Raw genomic sequence first — 14,406 nt, 5'->3', positions numbered from 1 at the left:
AGAACTCAGAACCGAGGGACGAGGATCCTACAGTGAACCCCTCCCCCCACATTGTTCCCACACATGGAGCACAGGTGACGGACGGAAGAACCATCAACCGCGGGTCCTTCAGCTCATTCCGCCTGTGACAGACACCTGTGCAGAGCAGATGCCAGCCTCTCGGTACAGCCTTTTGTCCCAGACTTAGGCCACCCGGCCAAAATCTGTTTTCCAGAGCCCTTTAGGCCAGGCCTGTTCTTTCCCGCCCCCTCTGTGTGGTTATGCTGCTTGTAATACTTTGGTGCATTTGTTACTCGTTATCTTCCACCCAGGGTTGGGTTGACTCATATTTTTGTGGGTATATGAAGGTCATTACAAAGCTTCTAAGCCAGATTTGGACCAAAAGAGGGACTCAGAGCTGTGTCACTCCCTCCTCGTCCTGGTCCCCTGTCCCTTCCTCTCTCTGCTCACCTCCCCCAGGTTCCCAGGCCCTGTAATTTCTCACCCAGTCTCTCCGTGTTCCTTTGGCACCCGACGAGGGGATTATGTATTTCATGGCCCCTTTCTTACGTGAACTGTTGGGTTCTTTAACGCTCACGAGCGAACTCTTCACTCGTCACTTCTCTACTTTCTCAGTGTGTCCTGGAAGTCCCCCCAAACCAGCCCCTCACGCTCTTCCGCTTCCTTCTTTGCAGCCACATCACACCCTCCCCCCCCCGCCCCCGTTGTGTCTGTGCTGGAGCCTGTTCAGCCCCCCCTCCGCGGTCTGGGCCTTCGGGTTGCTTCCCTTGGTTTTGCACTTACAGGGGATGCTGCAGTGAACAGGCGTGCACGTGTGTACGAGAGCTGGAGGCTCTCTCCTGAGGACAGTCCGAGGAGGGTGTCGCGGGGTCGGAGTGTACGTGCTCCCGGTGTTGTCAGTGCGGCCCAGCCTCCCTGCAGTCAGCTCTGCCCTCAGCTGTGGGGCAACTTCTGTTTCCTGTTGAGCATCGGGGGGTTGGCGTCCGTGGTGAGTCAGTTACAGACCCAGACTGGGGAGGGAGGGGGATGCGTTTAAGGCCACACGACCCACTGGGGGCCAAGCCCAAACCCAAGTCCAGCTCTTAAAAGTCCCAGGCTCCCTCCCTCACTCCCTCCCGCTGGTCCTGGGGGTTGGGGGCAGGTGTACTGGCAGGTGCACAGCCCCGCAGAAGCAGCTGGCAGGTGGGACACGGTGCTGGTGGGGGCGGAGGGCTGTGCCCCGGGCCTGCGGGCATTCCCACTGCCCGTTCCAGCAGCTGGGACACAGGGCTACTGGGGACGTGTGTTCCTCAGGGAAGGCTGGGCTGGCATGATTAATTTTTCCCACCACTCAGAAACGTGCTCTCATCCGATCAGAGGGAAGACCGATGAATTTACTCTTAAGTGTTGGTACAAGGAGCTGTTTTTTCTCTATCAGCTTTTAAGCTTTTCTTATTCCACACTCAGTAAACGACGCCTCCTTTTCATCAGACTTCAAGGTGGGAGAGACAGTGAGCGAGTCTGCCAACAGCCTTTAGCACGTGGGTCCATGCTGTCCAGGCCGAGCGCAGGGAGACTGCCCCGGCGCTCCCCCAGGTGGGAGGAGGGCACGGGGTGGGTGCCAGTCTCTTCAGTGCTGTGTGCACAACCCTTAGAAGGGTCAGTGTTTGTAGATGGTGGTGGACAAGAGAAGGAAGATTCCAGGAGCTGCTGGAGCAGGAGGAGTGGACTCTTGGACCTGCCCTGGGGTGGATGACCCCTCTCTGTCCCCACTGTGCATTGCTCCCCATCACACACAAACTGGCCCAACCAGCCCACCCTGGCTGACTCCTGCTCAGATAGTCAAGAAAAATGGCATGCATGTCTGACACAGTTCTGCCTGCCTCTATACAGCGAGGTCCAGCTAGGTGGGGCCAGCTGAGCCGCTCCTATCACTGGTCCAGCGGCTGGCCAGGACTTCTGCTTCCCCCCGCCCCCCGCTGGCTCTCGTGAGTTTCATCACTCACTCACTCACTCACTCAGTGCCCTGAGTGCCTCTGGTGCTCCAGGCCCAGCACAGGGTCTGGGGGACATGGACATGAATCTGACCAGGCCTATGCCGCCTAAGGAGCTCATACTTCAGTGGGGAAGGGCCCAGGCAAAGGAATATTTACAGAATAGGGAAGAAGATACCTAGGTGTGGTCTGCAGCAGGCCTCTGACCTCAAGAGGTGGTCTCTGGAGATGCTGCCAAACAAGCAGAGCCTGGAAGGATGCGCAGCAGCTGTCGAAGCCCAGAAGAGAGTGTGAGCAAAGGCACTGGGGTCGGAGAGCGTGGGGCAGGGGGCTGTGTGGGGAGGCAGGAGACGGGCGATGTCAGGGAGTGGAACCGGCCGCTGGGTTAAATCCTGATGCAGTTTTTGATGAGTCCTTGGTTCTATTCACCGCTCTGTCCCTGGTACCTGCAATGGTGCCCGGTACACTGTAGGTGCTCGGTGACTATTTTGTGTCTCAGTTCCTTGTCTCTAAAATGGGAGTAGCACTTTTTGTTTTTGTCTCTGCTGCTGCTGCCATATCCCAGTATTCTCCACTAGGACCAGTCATATAGTAGGTGCTCAATAAATATTACCCAAGTGGTTGCTGGCCGATGCTGCAGTGCTTGGACGTCCTCACCAATTAGCTGCTGTGATCGTCTCTGTAGCTGGAGAGGCAGCTACTGGCCACGTCGGGACTGGCGCTGTGCGCAGAGCTGCAGCCAGCACCTGTTGATGATTAGTGAGAGACAGCGCTCCACTTGTTATTCGTCATGACAACTGTGAGTGTTTGGCGATCAGGCTAAGTGCTTTTCCAGCATCCTCTCTTCAGAGGCTCTTGGGAACTCCCAGGAGTGAGTCCCAGTTACCGGCATGTCCCGGCTCTGTCTCCCTTCAACAGTCTCCCAGTGAGGGCTGGGCTGTTCTGTGGCCCCCGGGCTGGGCTGGGCATGAGCATGTGTGGGGCAGTTGGGCCCTGAGGGAACTCTTGCCCAGCCTCTGCCAAGGACCTCCCTGGGTGCAAGGTGCCCTTCACTGCAGAGAAGCCCTCCCGCGGCTTCCTGAGGCCTCCCTGTGGATTGGCACAGAGCTGAGGGCACCCAGTTCAAACATCCATCTTGGAGAGAAAGCTACCGATGGTTACTTACTACGGTCTGGTGTGAGGAGCTCAGTGGGGTTTTTTAATGTATGATGAAGTATATCTCATGCATATCAAAGAGTATAAACAGGATGCCTGTACGGTTGGGAAAATAAGTAGGAAACGAACATCGGCGTACCCATGGCATCTACAGAATAAACAGGAGTAAATTCCAGAACTCTTCTGCACAGCGTCCGTGAGCCTCTGCGGCCTCGGCTCCTACCACACCCACCGCGCAACTTCATGGCCCAGGCCTGCAGCAGCCCTCTGCACAGTCATGGCCTCTGTGCCTGTCACCCAATTCGGGTGCCCTTCTTCGGTCAGCATCAGCCGTGCTGGTCCTGCTAGCCCTTGAGGTCCCAGCTTAGATCCTCCCCTTCCCCATCCTCCAGGGACAGCTGCCTGTGTGGCCTCCCGGGCAGGGGGGGACTCCCACAATGCTCTGGGCTCACATGACCACAGTGACCTGTTTGTGTTTTCCCTTTACTGGGCCACGAGGTCCCTGGGGACTGACGGTCTTCTCAGTGCTGAGCACGGGACTCCGCTCAGTGTGGGTGCTCGCTCAGGCAGGGTGTTCCCTGGAAGCCTGGGCTTCTTCGCTCGGGGTCTCTAGGGTGTGCTGGGTTTTCGAGGACCAGCAGGGTGTCTGCTCCAGGGAGAAGTTGCTGCTCCCTCAGCATCTCCTCCACGTGTCACCTGGCGTTTCTGAGTTTCCAGGCTTCATCCTCATAAGTGAGGTCAGAATGAACCCTTTTCACCCAAACACAGAAGCGTTCTCGAGACGGAGAAGCCCTTGGAATCACAAGGAGCCAGAGCCATTCCCGAGAACGCAGTCAGCGAGTCATGGGAAGGTTTTGGGTGCAGTGGTCCCTCCCCCTTGTCTGGACCGTGTGGTACCTTTCTGCCTATCAGTAGTAGCCCGGGTTTAGTTCCAAGTCTGGTGTTATGGAGAAAAACAAGTTTCTGCTGGAATTAAATGACACCGAAGCCGACTTCGTGCAGCCTAAACAGCCTTGTTGTGCGGCAGAGAGACTGTCGCTGTGTGCCATTCCCACGCGGAGCAATGGCCCTTTTCCGTCTTGGACCCCAGCCTCTCTGCCACACAGACACTGTCTCAAGATGCCCCTGGCACAGCTGGCACCGAAGGCTTTGTTCTCACCCCCTGAGTGGGGAGGTCCTCCCAGGATTTTAGGAAGGCAGGAGCACTTGGAGTCTTTCTAGTTTCATTCCCATGTATGTGCGCTTCGAACGTGATAAAAGTAAAATAACGTAACCGAGGACATTACAGAAAATCTCTGAATGTCCTCCCCAGGCACTTTTTTTCCCTGAACAAGCAAGGCTTTGAAAATATTATTTGCACCCCTGAGTGGGCCTGAATTTTAATATGTTGTGCTGTCTCCTCTTGTCAGAGTGGGGGCATCTTCCTTCATGTCACTTTGTCCCCATCATCCTTAACTGCTTGCAGTGACTCAGTGGGTCCTAACCCAGTGATTTTTCATTCCCTGATTATTATTGATCACTTGCCGAATGGCTTGTTGGAGGGAGATTTCTGACTCTTGGTCAGTGGCTCGGAGACATTGGGGTGGAGGAGTAGCAAAGAGGACACTCGGCAAGTGAGTGGGGGGCAGAGAGCACCAGGACCCAGTGAGGGTCCCTGAGACTAGGCGTCTCTCCACCATGTCCTTCTGTGGCAAGGTCACTGTCCAGCAGACCTAGAAGTCCTAGCTGGACCTGATGGCACCTTGTAGAAAAGACAGAGCTGTGCCTGGCTGGTGTAGCTCAGTGGATTGAACGCGGGCCTGCGAACCAAAAGATCGCTGTTCGATTTCCATCCAGGGCACATGCCTGGGTTGCAGGCCAGTTCCCAGCAGGGAATGCACGAGAAGCAACCATACATTGATATTTCTCTCCCTCTCTCCTTCCCTTCCCTTCCCTTCTAAAAGATAAATAAATTTAAAAAAAGACTTCATAACAAAAAAAATGACAGAGGTGTGGGCAGGAGGAGGAGGCAAGCAACAGAATGATGGTGTTGGAAGAGTGCTGATTAACGAGCTAGCGTTAACCTGGAAAGCTGGTCAAAAGTTGGTAAGCGGGTCACCTGGACAGCAGTGGGGAGTGTGTGCACATTCAGGCTGTGGGTTCTCTGAACCTGGGACTGAGCAGAAGTCAGCCAGCTGATTTGACCTGAATATACAGTCCTGTCCTTGGGTTCAGCACACTCCGTCCCCCTGATGAGAAGGGGGCAAGGCGGCCTGGCAGCATCTCGAATCTGCAACACAGTGTGGCGGCCCCAAGGGTGCTGTGGTTCTCAGTGGCTCTAGAGAGTGTGCTTCATCAGAACCGGGGTCGGGGAGGGGGCTCTCACAGCCCTGCCCCATTTGGGCTGGGGAAGACTTGCTTGGAGCAACCTTTTCCTCAGGTATACTGTGATTTGAGGGGGACCCTTTTCAGGAGTGGGGCCCTGTGTAGGAGGGGCCTAAGAGACAATAAGGAATGGGTGCTTAGGTGGAGAAAAGTGGGCTCATGGGGCCTTGATAATGAGCCTCAGTCATCATCGTCGTCGTCATCATCATCATCATCTAATCGTAGTGGCTGTGAGTCATTGAGGTAGATAACACACAGCCAGTACTTTTAATCCTACAAGCTCAGTATCACCCCCACGTTACAAGTGAGGAAACTGAGTCTCAGAGAGAAGAAGCCGCCTGCCCAGGTCACACAGCTGGTAGACCACAGAGCCACAGCTGGACCCTGGGGGCATTGGAGGCCAGCGTTGCCAATTTCTTCTCGCTGAGCATCAGATTTTCAACTGAGGCATTGCCTCACAGAGGATGAAGGGGCTCATTCAGTTCCTGGTTACAGAAGCGGTGGCGGTGGGTGCAAGCCATAGTGAGGACACTTTGTTTTAAAGCAGAGGAGACCTTTCCTGCCACGGCTGTTGGCTGGTAGCATAAAGCTGTCCTCACAGGTGACAGGTTGCAGAGTGACGGATGGGAGGTGTTCATGAGGCTGGAGGGTCTTTTCAGGGGGGATTCAGAGGTCAAATGAAGCAAAGTGGAGCTCCTCTGGAGGGACTCAGAGGTCAAATGAGGAAGCAAAGGAAAGAGTCTTGAATACCCCTTCTGTTCGAATAAAGGTTCTTTGCTTGCAAGGAGCAGATATTGATGAGAAATAGGTTCTGACCGCCTTACACAAAATGCACCGTTTTTGTAGGGACATGGGGTAGCCTGTGGGGTAGAAGGAAATGGTGACTTGGGCTTTAGAAGGGGCAGAAATCTGGACGGCGGCAGTTAATCTCACTTCAGCACCACGGCCAGCGCACACCGGCGTTTACTGCCCATCACCCCACTCCCACCCCAGACAGCTCAGGAGAGAGCATCTGATGGGCTTAGCTGCCACCCAGGTCCACCCCTTGATGCCTTGATTGACAGCGTCCATGGGGCCGAGTAATTTTCGGAGGAAATCAAGACACTGATACCAACAGAAGGGTATGGGCCCTGGGACAGCGAAAGCCCCTGCACAGCAAAGGAAACCACCAGTCGGAATAATGGTTAACTCATTAACTGATTAATTAATTATTGGATAGACAACAGAAATATGTTACATTTCCTATGTAACATACAGAGGACAAGCACCCACGTACCCACTACCCAGCCTGAACCCGCATAAGTGCAGGTGTGTTTAGGGCTTGTAGCCGGCGGTGGTGGTGGGTCGCCAGGGTCTGAGCGTGCTCAGCTTTGCAGGAGGGTGTCATCCTATTTTCCAAAGTGACGGTAACCAAGTTGTGGTCCTTCAACTGTGACCTGAGTCCCTGTGGCTTCACAAGCTTTGTCAGCGTTTGCTGGTTTTGTGGAATTGTTTAGGTCTTGCCGATCAGACACGTTGTGTTTTTCTCTGATCACTGAGCTTTCCCCTCTTCCTGGGTTTTTACTGTTCTGAGAGGATCGTGGGCATAGTGTTTGCCCAGTTTTCTACCAGAAATTTATTTTCTTATTGACTTGATACTAACATGATTGCATGATTAATGAATGAATGAATGTGTGTGTGTGTGTGTGTGTGTGTGTGTGTGTGTATGCAATCTACCAGTTTCTGGCCAAACTCTTCAGTTTTTAAAATATTTTTATAAAAAGAGATATAGCTTAGTGTTATTAACATTATTAATGTTCCCTTAGAGTTTGAGCTTTTATGTCTTATTAAGGTACCCTCTACCCCAACATTATAAAAATATTCATTTACATTGTCTTCTAAAAGTCCTTACGTTTTCCTTTCCATGGTCATGTACAGCCCACCTGGAATTGATGAAATGCTGGTTGGGTTCCACTAAGTTTTCACACGGACCCAGTTCTTGCAGCACTGTTTCTCCAGAGGGCCCGCCCCACATTGACGTCCGTGTCCCTGTGGGGGGCTCTCTGTGTCTGTTCTGTTGACTGAGTCATCTAAGGTTTTGTTTCTGAAGCTGGATGATGACTCTCAATGTCTTACAAGGCAAGTCCCTGCCTTGTTCTTCTTCAGTAAATATCTTGGCTGTTATTACTCCTTTGCACCTTGATGTACATTTTAATTTTACCTTAATTTGTATTTTGTATTCAGTGTAGTGGGGGTAACACTGGTTAATAAACAGCACATACGTTTCAGGTGCATGGCTGTGTAACACATCATCTGTATTTTGCGGTGTATGCTCAGCACCCAAAGTTGAGTCCCCCACCATTGCCATTCTTTTGACCCCCTGACACCCAATTCAGAATTAGCCTGTAGAAATTGTGACTGGGACAGCAGTGAACCTGTAGATCACCATAGGTAGGACTGATGTTTCTGAGGTATTGAAGCTTGCATTCCATGAAGATGGTATTTCTCCCTTTCTACAGAGGTCTTACTTTTATGTCTGTTAGTAAAGTTTTCTGATCTTTATAAAGATTCTGCTCACTTTTGTTAGATTTATTTCACTTTGTATTTCGGAAAGTATTACAAAGCCTACCTCTTTTAAGTAAATATCTTTATTGTGGTACAATCCACAAACCAACAAAATCCACTTATTTAAAGTGGATTTGTATATTCACAGAGTTGCGCAACCATTACCGAAATCTAAGTTTAGAAAGTTTTTACCACCCTTGAAGAAACACCTTCACCAACCAGCCGTCACTCCCCACCCCCTTCTCCAGCCAGCCCCTGGCAGGGAGGAGCGAGGGAGGGAGGGACGGAGCGAGTGCAGCGCACCTGGGCAGCGCACCTGTGCAGCGGGCTGCACATCTGCCATTGCCTGCCCAGCCTCTGCTGTTTTGTTTTATTGTGGTTCCGTTTTCCCCTCCTGCTCTGGTTACTGCTCTGGTTTCCACGCTGATCTCCCAGCCTCTTTTCTCCTCCTCTCCACTCTTCATCCTCCACACCCTGGCCACACCACTTTTTCCAAACACAACTGTGTTCCAACCACATCTGTCCCTGGAAGCCCTCGGTAGCTCCTTTGATATTCAGTGGCCACCAGTTTCTCTGGAGAAGTTCAAGTTGACTCAAGCACCTTAGAAACACACTTTTGGAATGCAGCTCGTTTGTGAGTCCAGGAGGCCTGCTCATTCCCTTGCATTTCCTTCTGAGCCCGCGTTATCTGGGGTTAACTGCAAGAAGAGGCTCATTAAGCCTTGAAACCAAGCTGCCTCCGTGACAAGCACTTTGTTTTGCTTGAGTGACTGCGATGACGGGCTTGGGTGTTTTAAGGGCAGCACTAATTGTGTCTCTTTAGACCGAACTTGGTCATCTGTTCCCAGCCCTGCGGAGCAGGGAGATGCCAGATTCCCTCTGCAGTCCATTTCTTCTGCGCACCTTCCCCGAGCGCCTAGTCCATTGCAGATGCTGCTCTCGGATTGGAAGTGAGATTCCGAAGTTGGCCCTCTCAGGGCTTGAAGCCTAGTGAAGGAAAGAAAACAAGAAACGAGAGACCCATTAAAGAGATAGCATCTGTCCAGAGTGGAGGAGGGAGTGGATTTCTAAAGCACTTACTCTTTTTTGTGACTTTCCGAGAACACTGGACCATGGAGTCGCCAAAATAAGAGAGGGAGGCGACCCAGTACTCACAGACACGGAGGTAGACACAACCACTCAAAAACCCATTTAGCAGAATCTGCAAAAGCCGAACTCGTGTGTGTTCCACACCCTAGTCGTTCCTCTCCTGGGGGCATGTAGCCTGCAGGAGATTGCACCCATATAAATTGTACTTCAAAACAAAAAAACTGCACACCTGCATAGAACCCTAGTTGAACCTTCTGTGCATGCTGCAGTATTTAGGAAGTAATAACATTTGCAGTTTACCTTGAAGTGTACCCAAGACAGAAGATGGACAGAGATCTGATCTTAAAAAAGGATGGTTATTTAGCATGTTAATTGTGGAATTTAGATCGTGAATGTGTGTGGGGGGGCTCACTGTGAAAACTTTTCGACTGTACTGTATGTTAAAAAAAAGTCCTTTTGAGAAATCTGCTGACAGTCTGATGGGAACTCCTTTGTAGGTGACACCCCTTATCTCTTGCTGCTTCTAGGATTCTCTCCTGTCATTTTAATCTTGGCTAATGTAATTATGATGTGCCTTGGTGTGTTCCTTCTTGGGTCCAACTTCTTTGGGACTCTCTGAGCTTCCTGGATTTCCTGGAAGTCTATTTCAGGGTGCTCACAGAACTAGTTGATTTTAGTCACAAATTAGAGGAATATATGAAGGCTAAACTAATTGAAATGAATGGTAATGCACAGGAAAACAATAGTGATGAAAAGGAAACTGGGACTCAAATCAAGGGAGCAGACCAGAAGGAAGGAAAAAATGACCAAACAGAAAAATATGAAGAAACAAGAATTCGAAAAAATGAGGACAGGCTTAGGAACCTCCAGGACATCTTTAAACGCTCCAACATCCGAATTATAGGGGTACCAGAAGGGGAAGAAGAACAGTTACGAGTGGAAACCTCTTTTGAACAAATAATAAAAGAGAACTTCCCCTTTTCATTTAGAATGGAAGGACAGATAAAGTGCTTCTCAGATAAGATCAAATTCAAGGATTTCATCATCACCAAGCCCTTATTATATGAAATGTTAAAGGGACTTACCTAAGAAAAAGAAGATAAAAAAGATGAACAGTGAGAGGACAGCAAACTCACAGTTATTAACAACCACACCTAAAACAAAAGCAAATTAAGAGGACAGCTAGATCAGGAGCAGAACCATAGAAATGAAGATCACATGGAGGGTTAGCAACAGGGGAGTGGGAGGAGGAGAAGGGGGGAGAAGGTACAGAAAATAAGTAGTATAGACAGTAGGTAGAAAATAGATAGGGGGAGGGCAAGAATAGTATGGGAAATATAGAATCCAAAGAACTTGAGACACGTGTTCATGAACTAAAGGGGGGGAATGGTGGGGAAGGGGTGTGCAGGGTGGAGGGGAATGGAGGAGGGGAAACAGAACAAATGTAAAGGCATAATCAATGAAATAAAACAATATTAAAAATAAAGTCCTGTGAAGCTTGGGGGTGGGCAGTGCATAGGTCCGTTTGTCAGCGAATGTGGACAGGAATGGTCATGGCAGGATAATGGCCTCAGGCTGGAGCCACGGCCACTGCTCCTCAGCAGTAAAATAGTCTGTTTGCTTCACCGCTGTGTTATATTCCATCGTTGGGCGAGTTCATGGTGTGGACCACCACGTGTCCGTCTGTCCTCCTCTTGGTGCACATTGGGTACCCTCCAGTCCTCTGCTGTCACAAACAGAGCTTGTAGAAGCATCCTGCCCATGTCTGCAGGTGCACAGGTGCAGGGTTTCTAGGACCTATGTCTAGGAGAGCAGGTGCCCAGCCCAATTGTAAAACATGCACTTCGTTTTTCTAGGCAAAACCTAGGGTCTCTCCAGAATGAGCTCAGCAATGTCTGTCAATCTGTGGTGCTCTCCTCCACCCCCATGGTCCTATCTGGTCTCAGTAAATGGCCTTGTGTGGGTCCTGTCTAGCCCTGCCCATGTCAGAGCCAACACCCAGAACAGATGCCACCGTGATGCCCTCTTACATGCTTCGTGCACATATGAGACGGCATGTTGCCTGCGTGTGAGCCAGTCCATGCTGTGTGTAAGATCCTTGCTGCTGGTGGGAGAGCACACGTGTTTTAGTCTGACTGCCATGCAGCTGTCTTTGTTTCCGATTCAAGGAAAAGGGATAAACAAGCTCAGTGGAGTGGGTGGCGCCCCAGCTAGATTCCTGGGCCGATCTCTTTACGCCTCTGCCAGGACCGTTCGGCCTTAAAATTGATAAGCCAGGTTCTGCTCTTTCTCCACAACCAAGAGCAGTGTGTCCCAAGATTGGATCCCTGGGTGGTTTTTCCTTCCACTCATGACCTGGTCCCTTGGCATGAAAACACCACCCACTAGAGCTGCCCAGCTGTGGAGTGGTTGCTTAGAAATGATCTTTACGCTGCCTCTTTCTAATTACAGGTTAGCCTGGGGAGGAAGATAAAGACATTTGCAACCAAGATGGTAATCACGAGCGGAAATGATGAGGACAGAGGAGGCCAAGAGAAGGAGAGTAAAGAGGAGAGTGTCTTGGCGATGCTGGGGATTATCGGAACCATCCTGAACCTAATCGTTATCATCTTTGTCTACATATACACCACTCTGTGAATGGCTCGGGATGGCCAAAAGCTGTGTGTCGGCCAGTCAGTGACCAGACATTGTGTGAACAAGCAGGCTCGACCTACACACACTGCTCAGTCCAATGCACCTTCGAACTTTATAAAAGATCACAAAACTAAACCGATCCTGCTGCAAGGAGCAGACACTAAAGCACAATGAATCCAACAAAACTCATTCACACACCAAGGAACTCAACGTCTTTGGCAGGGGCCCTGGAGGAGCACTCGGAAGACCAGCCTTTGACGCCGTCAGTGAGCAGATGGGTACAGAAATTCATCACCCCGGATCGCTGACAGATAATCACGAGTTCGAAAAGAGGAGCAGGGCGGACTAACGCGGCTCATTGGCGTGTCTCCCAGGACACGCATTTCATCTTCACAAGACGAGTGTTGAGTATGAGAGACCCCAGGGGCCGTGGGCAGGCATCCCGTCCATCCAAAGTGTCTATTTGATACAGGGGAAGATGACATATTTTTCTTTTTTTTTTCCATTGGCTTGACATGTGTGTCTGTTCATATCAAGGTTTATAAATATATATTTTTAATAAATGTGCTCTATTTTTTAGCATGAACCAAACACTTGGAGAGGCGCTCCTGGAGGCCTCGGGCTTTCTCCAGTTTTATCTGCTTTGCCCCCTACAGTGTAGATGTTCTGTTGTGTAGTCATTCTCGTCCTGTTTCTGCGACCTGGAACCTTTGACCTTCTCTCTCTGTCTCTGTTTGGTCTGGAGGACATTTTCCCATAATGCCAGCCCTGGTGTCTTGGTTGGTGCATGTCGTAAGACTGTCTGTGGAGCAGCGTCTTGTTGTTCTCTCGGGGATGTAAAGTGACTGTGGGCATGCGAGCACAGGTGCACTGTATCCTCAATGAGAATTTTGCACGAACAGGCTGAGTGACGGGTCAGCTTGAACGGTCGCTGAGGAGGAGCGCAGCCGCACCTGGGGGTCAGCGTGTGAACGGCATTCCCATTTCATTCTCGTGACCACGCATAGATCCGACTTTGATTTTAATGGCCACGTACCATCAGAGATGGACAGGATGAGAGAAAAGCTCAGTGTTAGGTGCACAGCCCCTTCCTTGGCCAGCCACCTGGGATCCTTTTCAGAGTAGGTGGGTGTCAGTGACATGTGGACTTCCCACTGGGAAAGCTCACCTTGGCTGTGAGGACACCCCCGGGACGGGTGACTTTTCAAGGGCACGAGAGGGGACATAAGAACTGCCCTAAAGGATTGCTGCGCTTCTTAAAGCCCCTGGTTTGCACCCACGTGCAGTCCCTTGCCCTTTGGCAGGCACGGCTACCTACATACGAACTGACCCTGTTCTCCTGGCTCCTGCCTGGCTTCAGCGGCGTGGCCTTAAAAAGAGGGTCAGAGTTCCTGCGGCCGGTGCCAGACCTGCCCATGGGCAAAAGCGGCAGCACCCTGCCTAGTCGGATTCGAGGGATACCTGGCGGTCTCTGCCACCAGGCCCGGCCCTACCCAAGTGTGGTGCCTGAAACTCTACTATTTGAGAGTCATTTCTTGGGCTCCTTTAAGGGACTAGGCTGTTTTGTAAAGCAAACACCCCCGAGCACCTGGCTCTGACAGCCGTTCATCAGGTGTCTTCCCCACCAGGAGGAAGGGAGCTGACGTTTAATTTAGGGTGCGCTGTGTGCCAGGCACTTTATATTCCTTAAGTCATTGAATTCCCGCAGTGACCCGTGAGAGGGAGTCATGTCCCAGATTGTAGAAGAAGGGGGGGCTCAGAGAGCCCCCCAGGGATCGCAGGGCTCCTGGTAGGGAGTCAGGACTCCAACCTCAGTCAGCCCGATTCCTGGGCCCAGGAGGGCCTCCTGGAGGCTGCTGGGAGGAGAGGAGGTAGACACGTGGGACCGTCACAGAAAAGGGCCCCCCGATGGCTCCGCCGAAGGCCAGCTCTGCACGCCTCTCTTCTCCTCTCCCCATAAAAACAAAGAACCCCTGGGAACCCCTTAGACACTGGCAGAATATCATACAAGTAAGGGTGAGGAACAAGAGGAGGCTGGTTAGAAATAAAACGGAATGTCGGGGGAAGGGCTACCCAACAGGTTCTGTGTGATTCCGTGACTGTATGAAAATTCTGAACAGTGAACTGAGCAGACAATAAAGGTGCAATGGAAAAATAGTGTTGGTGTCCTTCTTTTAACCATGGGGTATTTTAAACTTCCGTCTCATTCCTTTGTCTATATATATATATATATATATATATATATATATATATATATTAAAGATTTTATTTATTTATCTTTAGAGGGGAAGGGAAGGAGAGAGGGAGAGAAATATCAATGTGTGGTTGCCTCTCATGCGTCCCCTGCTGGGAACTGGCCTGCAACCCAGGCATGTGCCCTGACTGGGAATTGAATCACAATCCTCTGGTTCGCAGGCCCCAGCTTGATCCACTGAGCTACACCAGCCAGGGCTGTCTATATATATATATTTTTTTTTTAATTTTTGTAAAAGAATGTGACTCAATTTAACTGAGACTATTTTATTTAGACTGTAGCAACCCCAGTGATTTCTCAAATACTAATTTGAAATTTATTGAGGGGAAAAACTGTTTTTGCCGCGCTCCGAATGGCTCCCCGGTCCTCCTGGATTGTCCATATCCGAGGGCT

General features: G+C 50.8%; 1 protein-coding gene across 1 annotated transcript in view; it reads left to right on the top strand.

Moving 5' to 3' along the window:
* LOC128627558 (protein TUNAR) overlaps nt 1-13,897 on the top strand; it is a 41,619-nt gene extending 27,722 nt beyond the window's left edge. Inside the window, exon 3 of the mRNA XM_053666075.1 lies at nt 11,577-13,897. Coding sequence (XP_053522050.1) covers nt 11,577-11,762 — 186 coding nt within the window. The 3' untranslated portion in view covers nt 11,763-13,897. The remainder of the gene's footprint in view (nt 1-11,576) is intronic.
* Nucleotides 13,898-14,406: the final 509 nt, after the last annotated feature.

This window comes from Artibeus jamaicensis, unplaced genomic scaffold (genome assembly GCF_021234435.1).
Source record: "Artibeus jamaicensis isolate MK-2021 breed Jamaican fruit bat unplaced genomic scaffold, CSHL_Jam_final contig_444, whole genome shotgun sequence".
Lineage (NCBI taxonomy): Eukaryota > Metazoa > Chordata > Mammalia > Chiroptera > Phyllostomidae > Artibeus > Artibeus jamaicensis.
The sequence above is the reverse complement of the archived record's forward strand: the minus strand, read 5'-3'. Positions and strand labels throughout refer to the sequence as shown.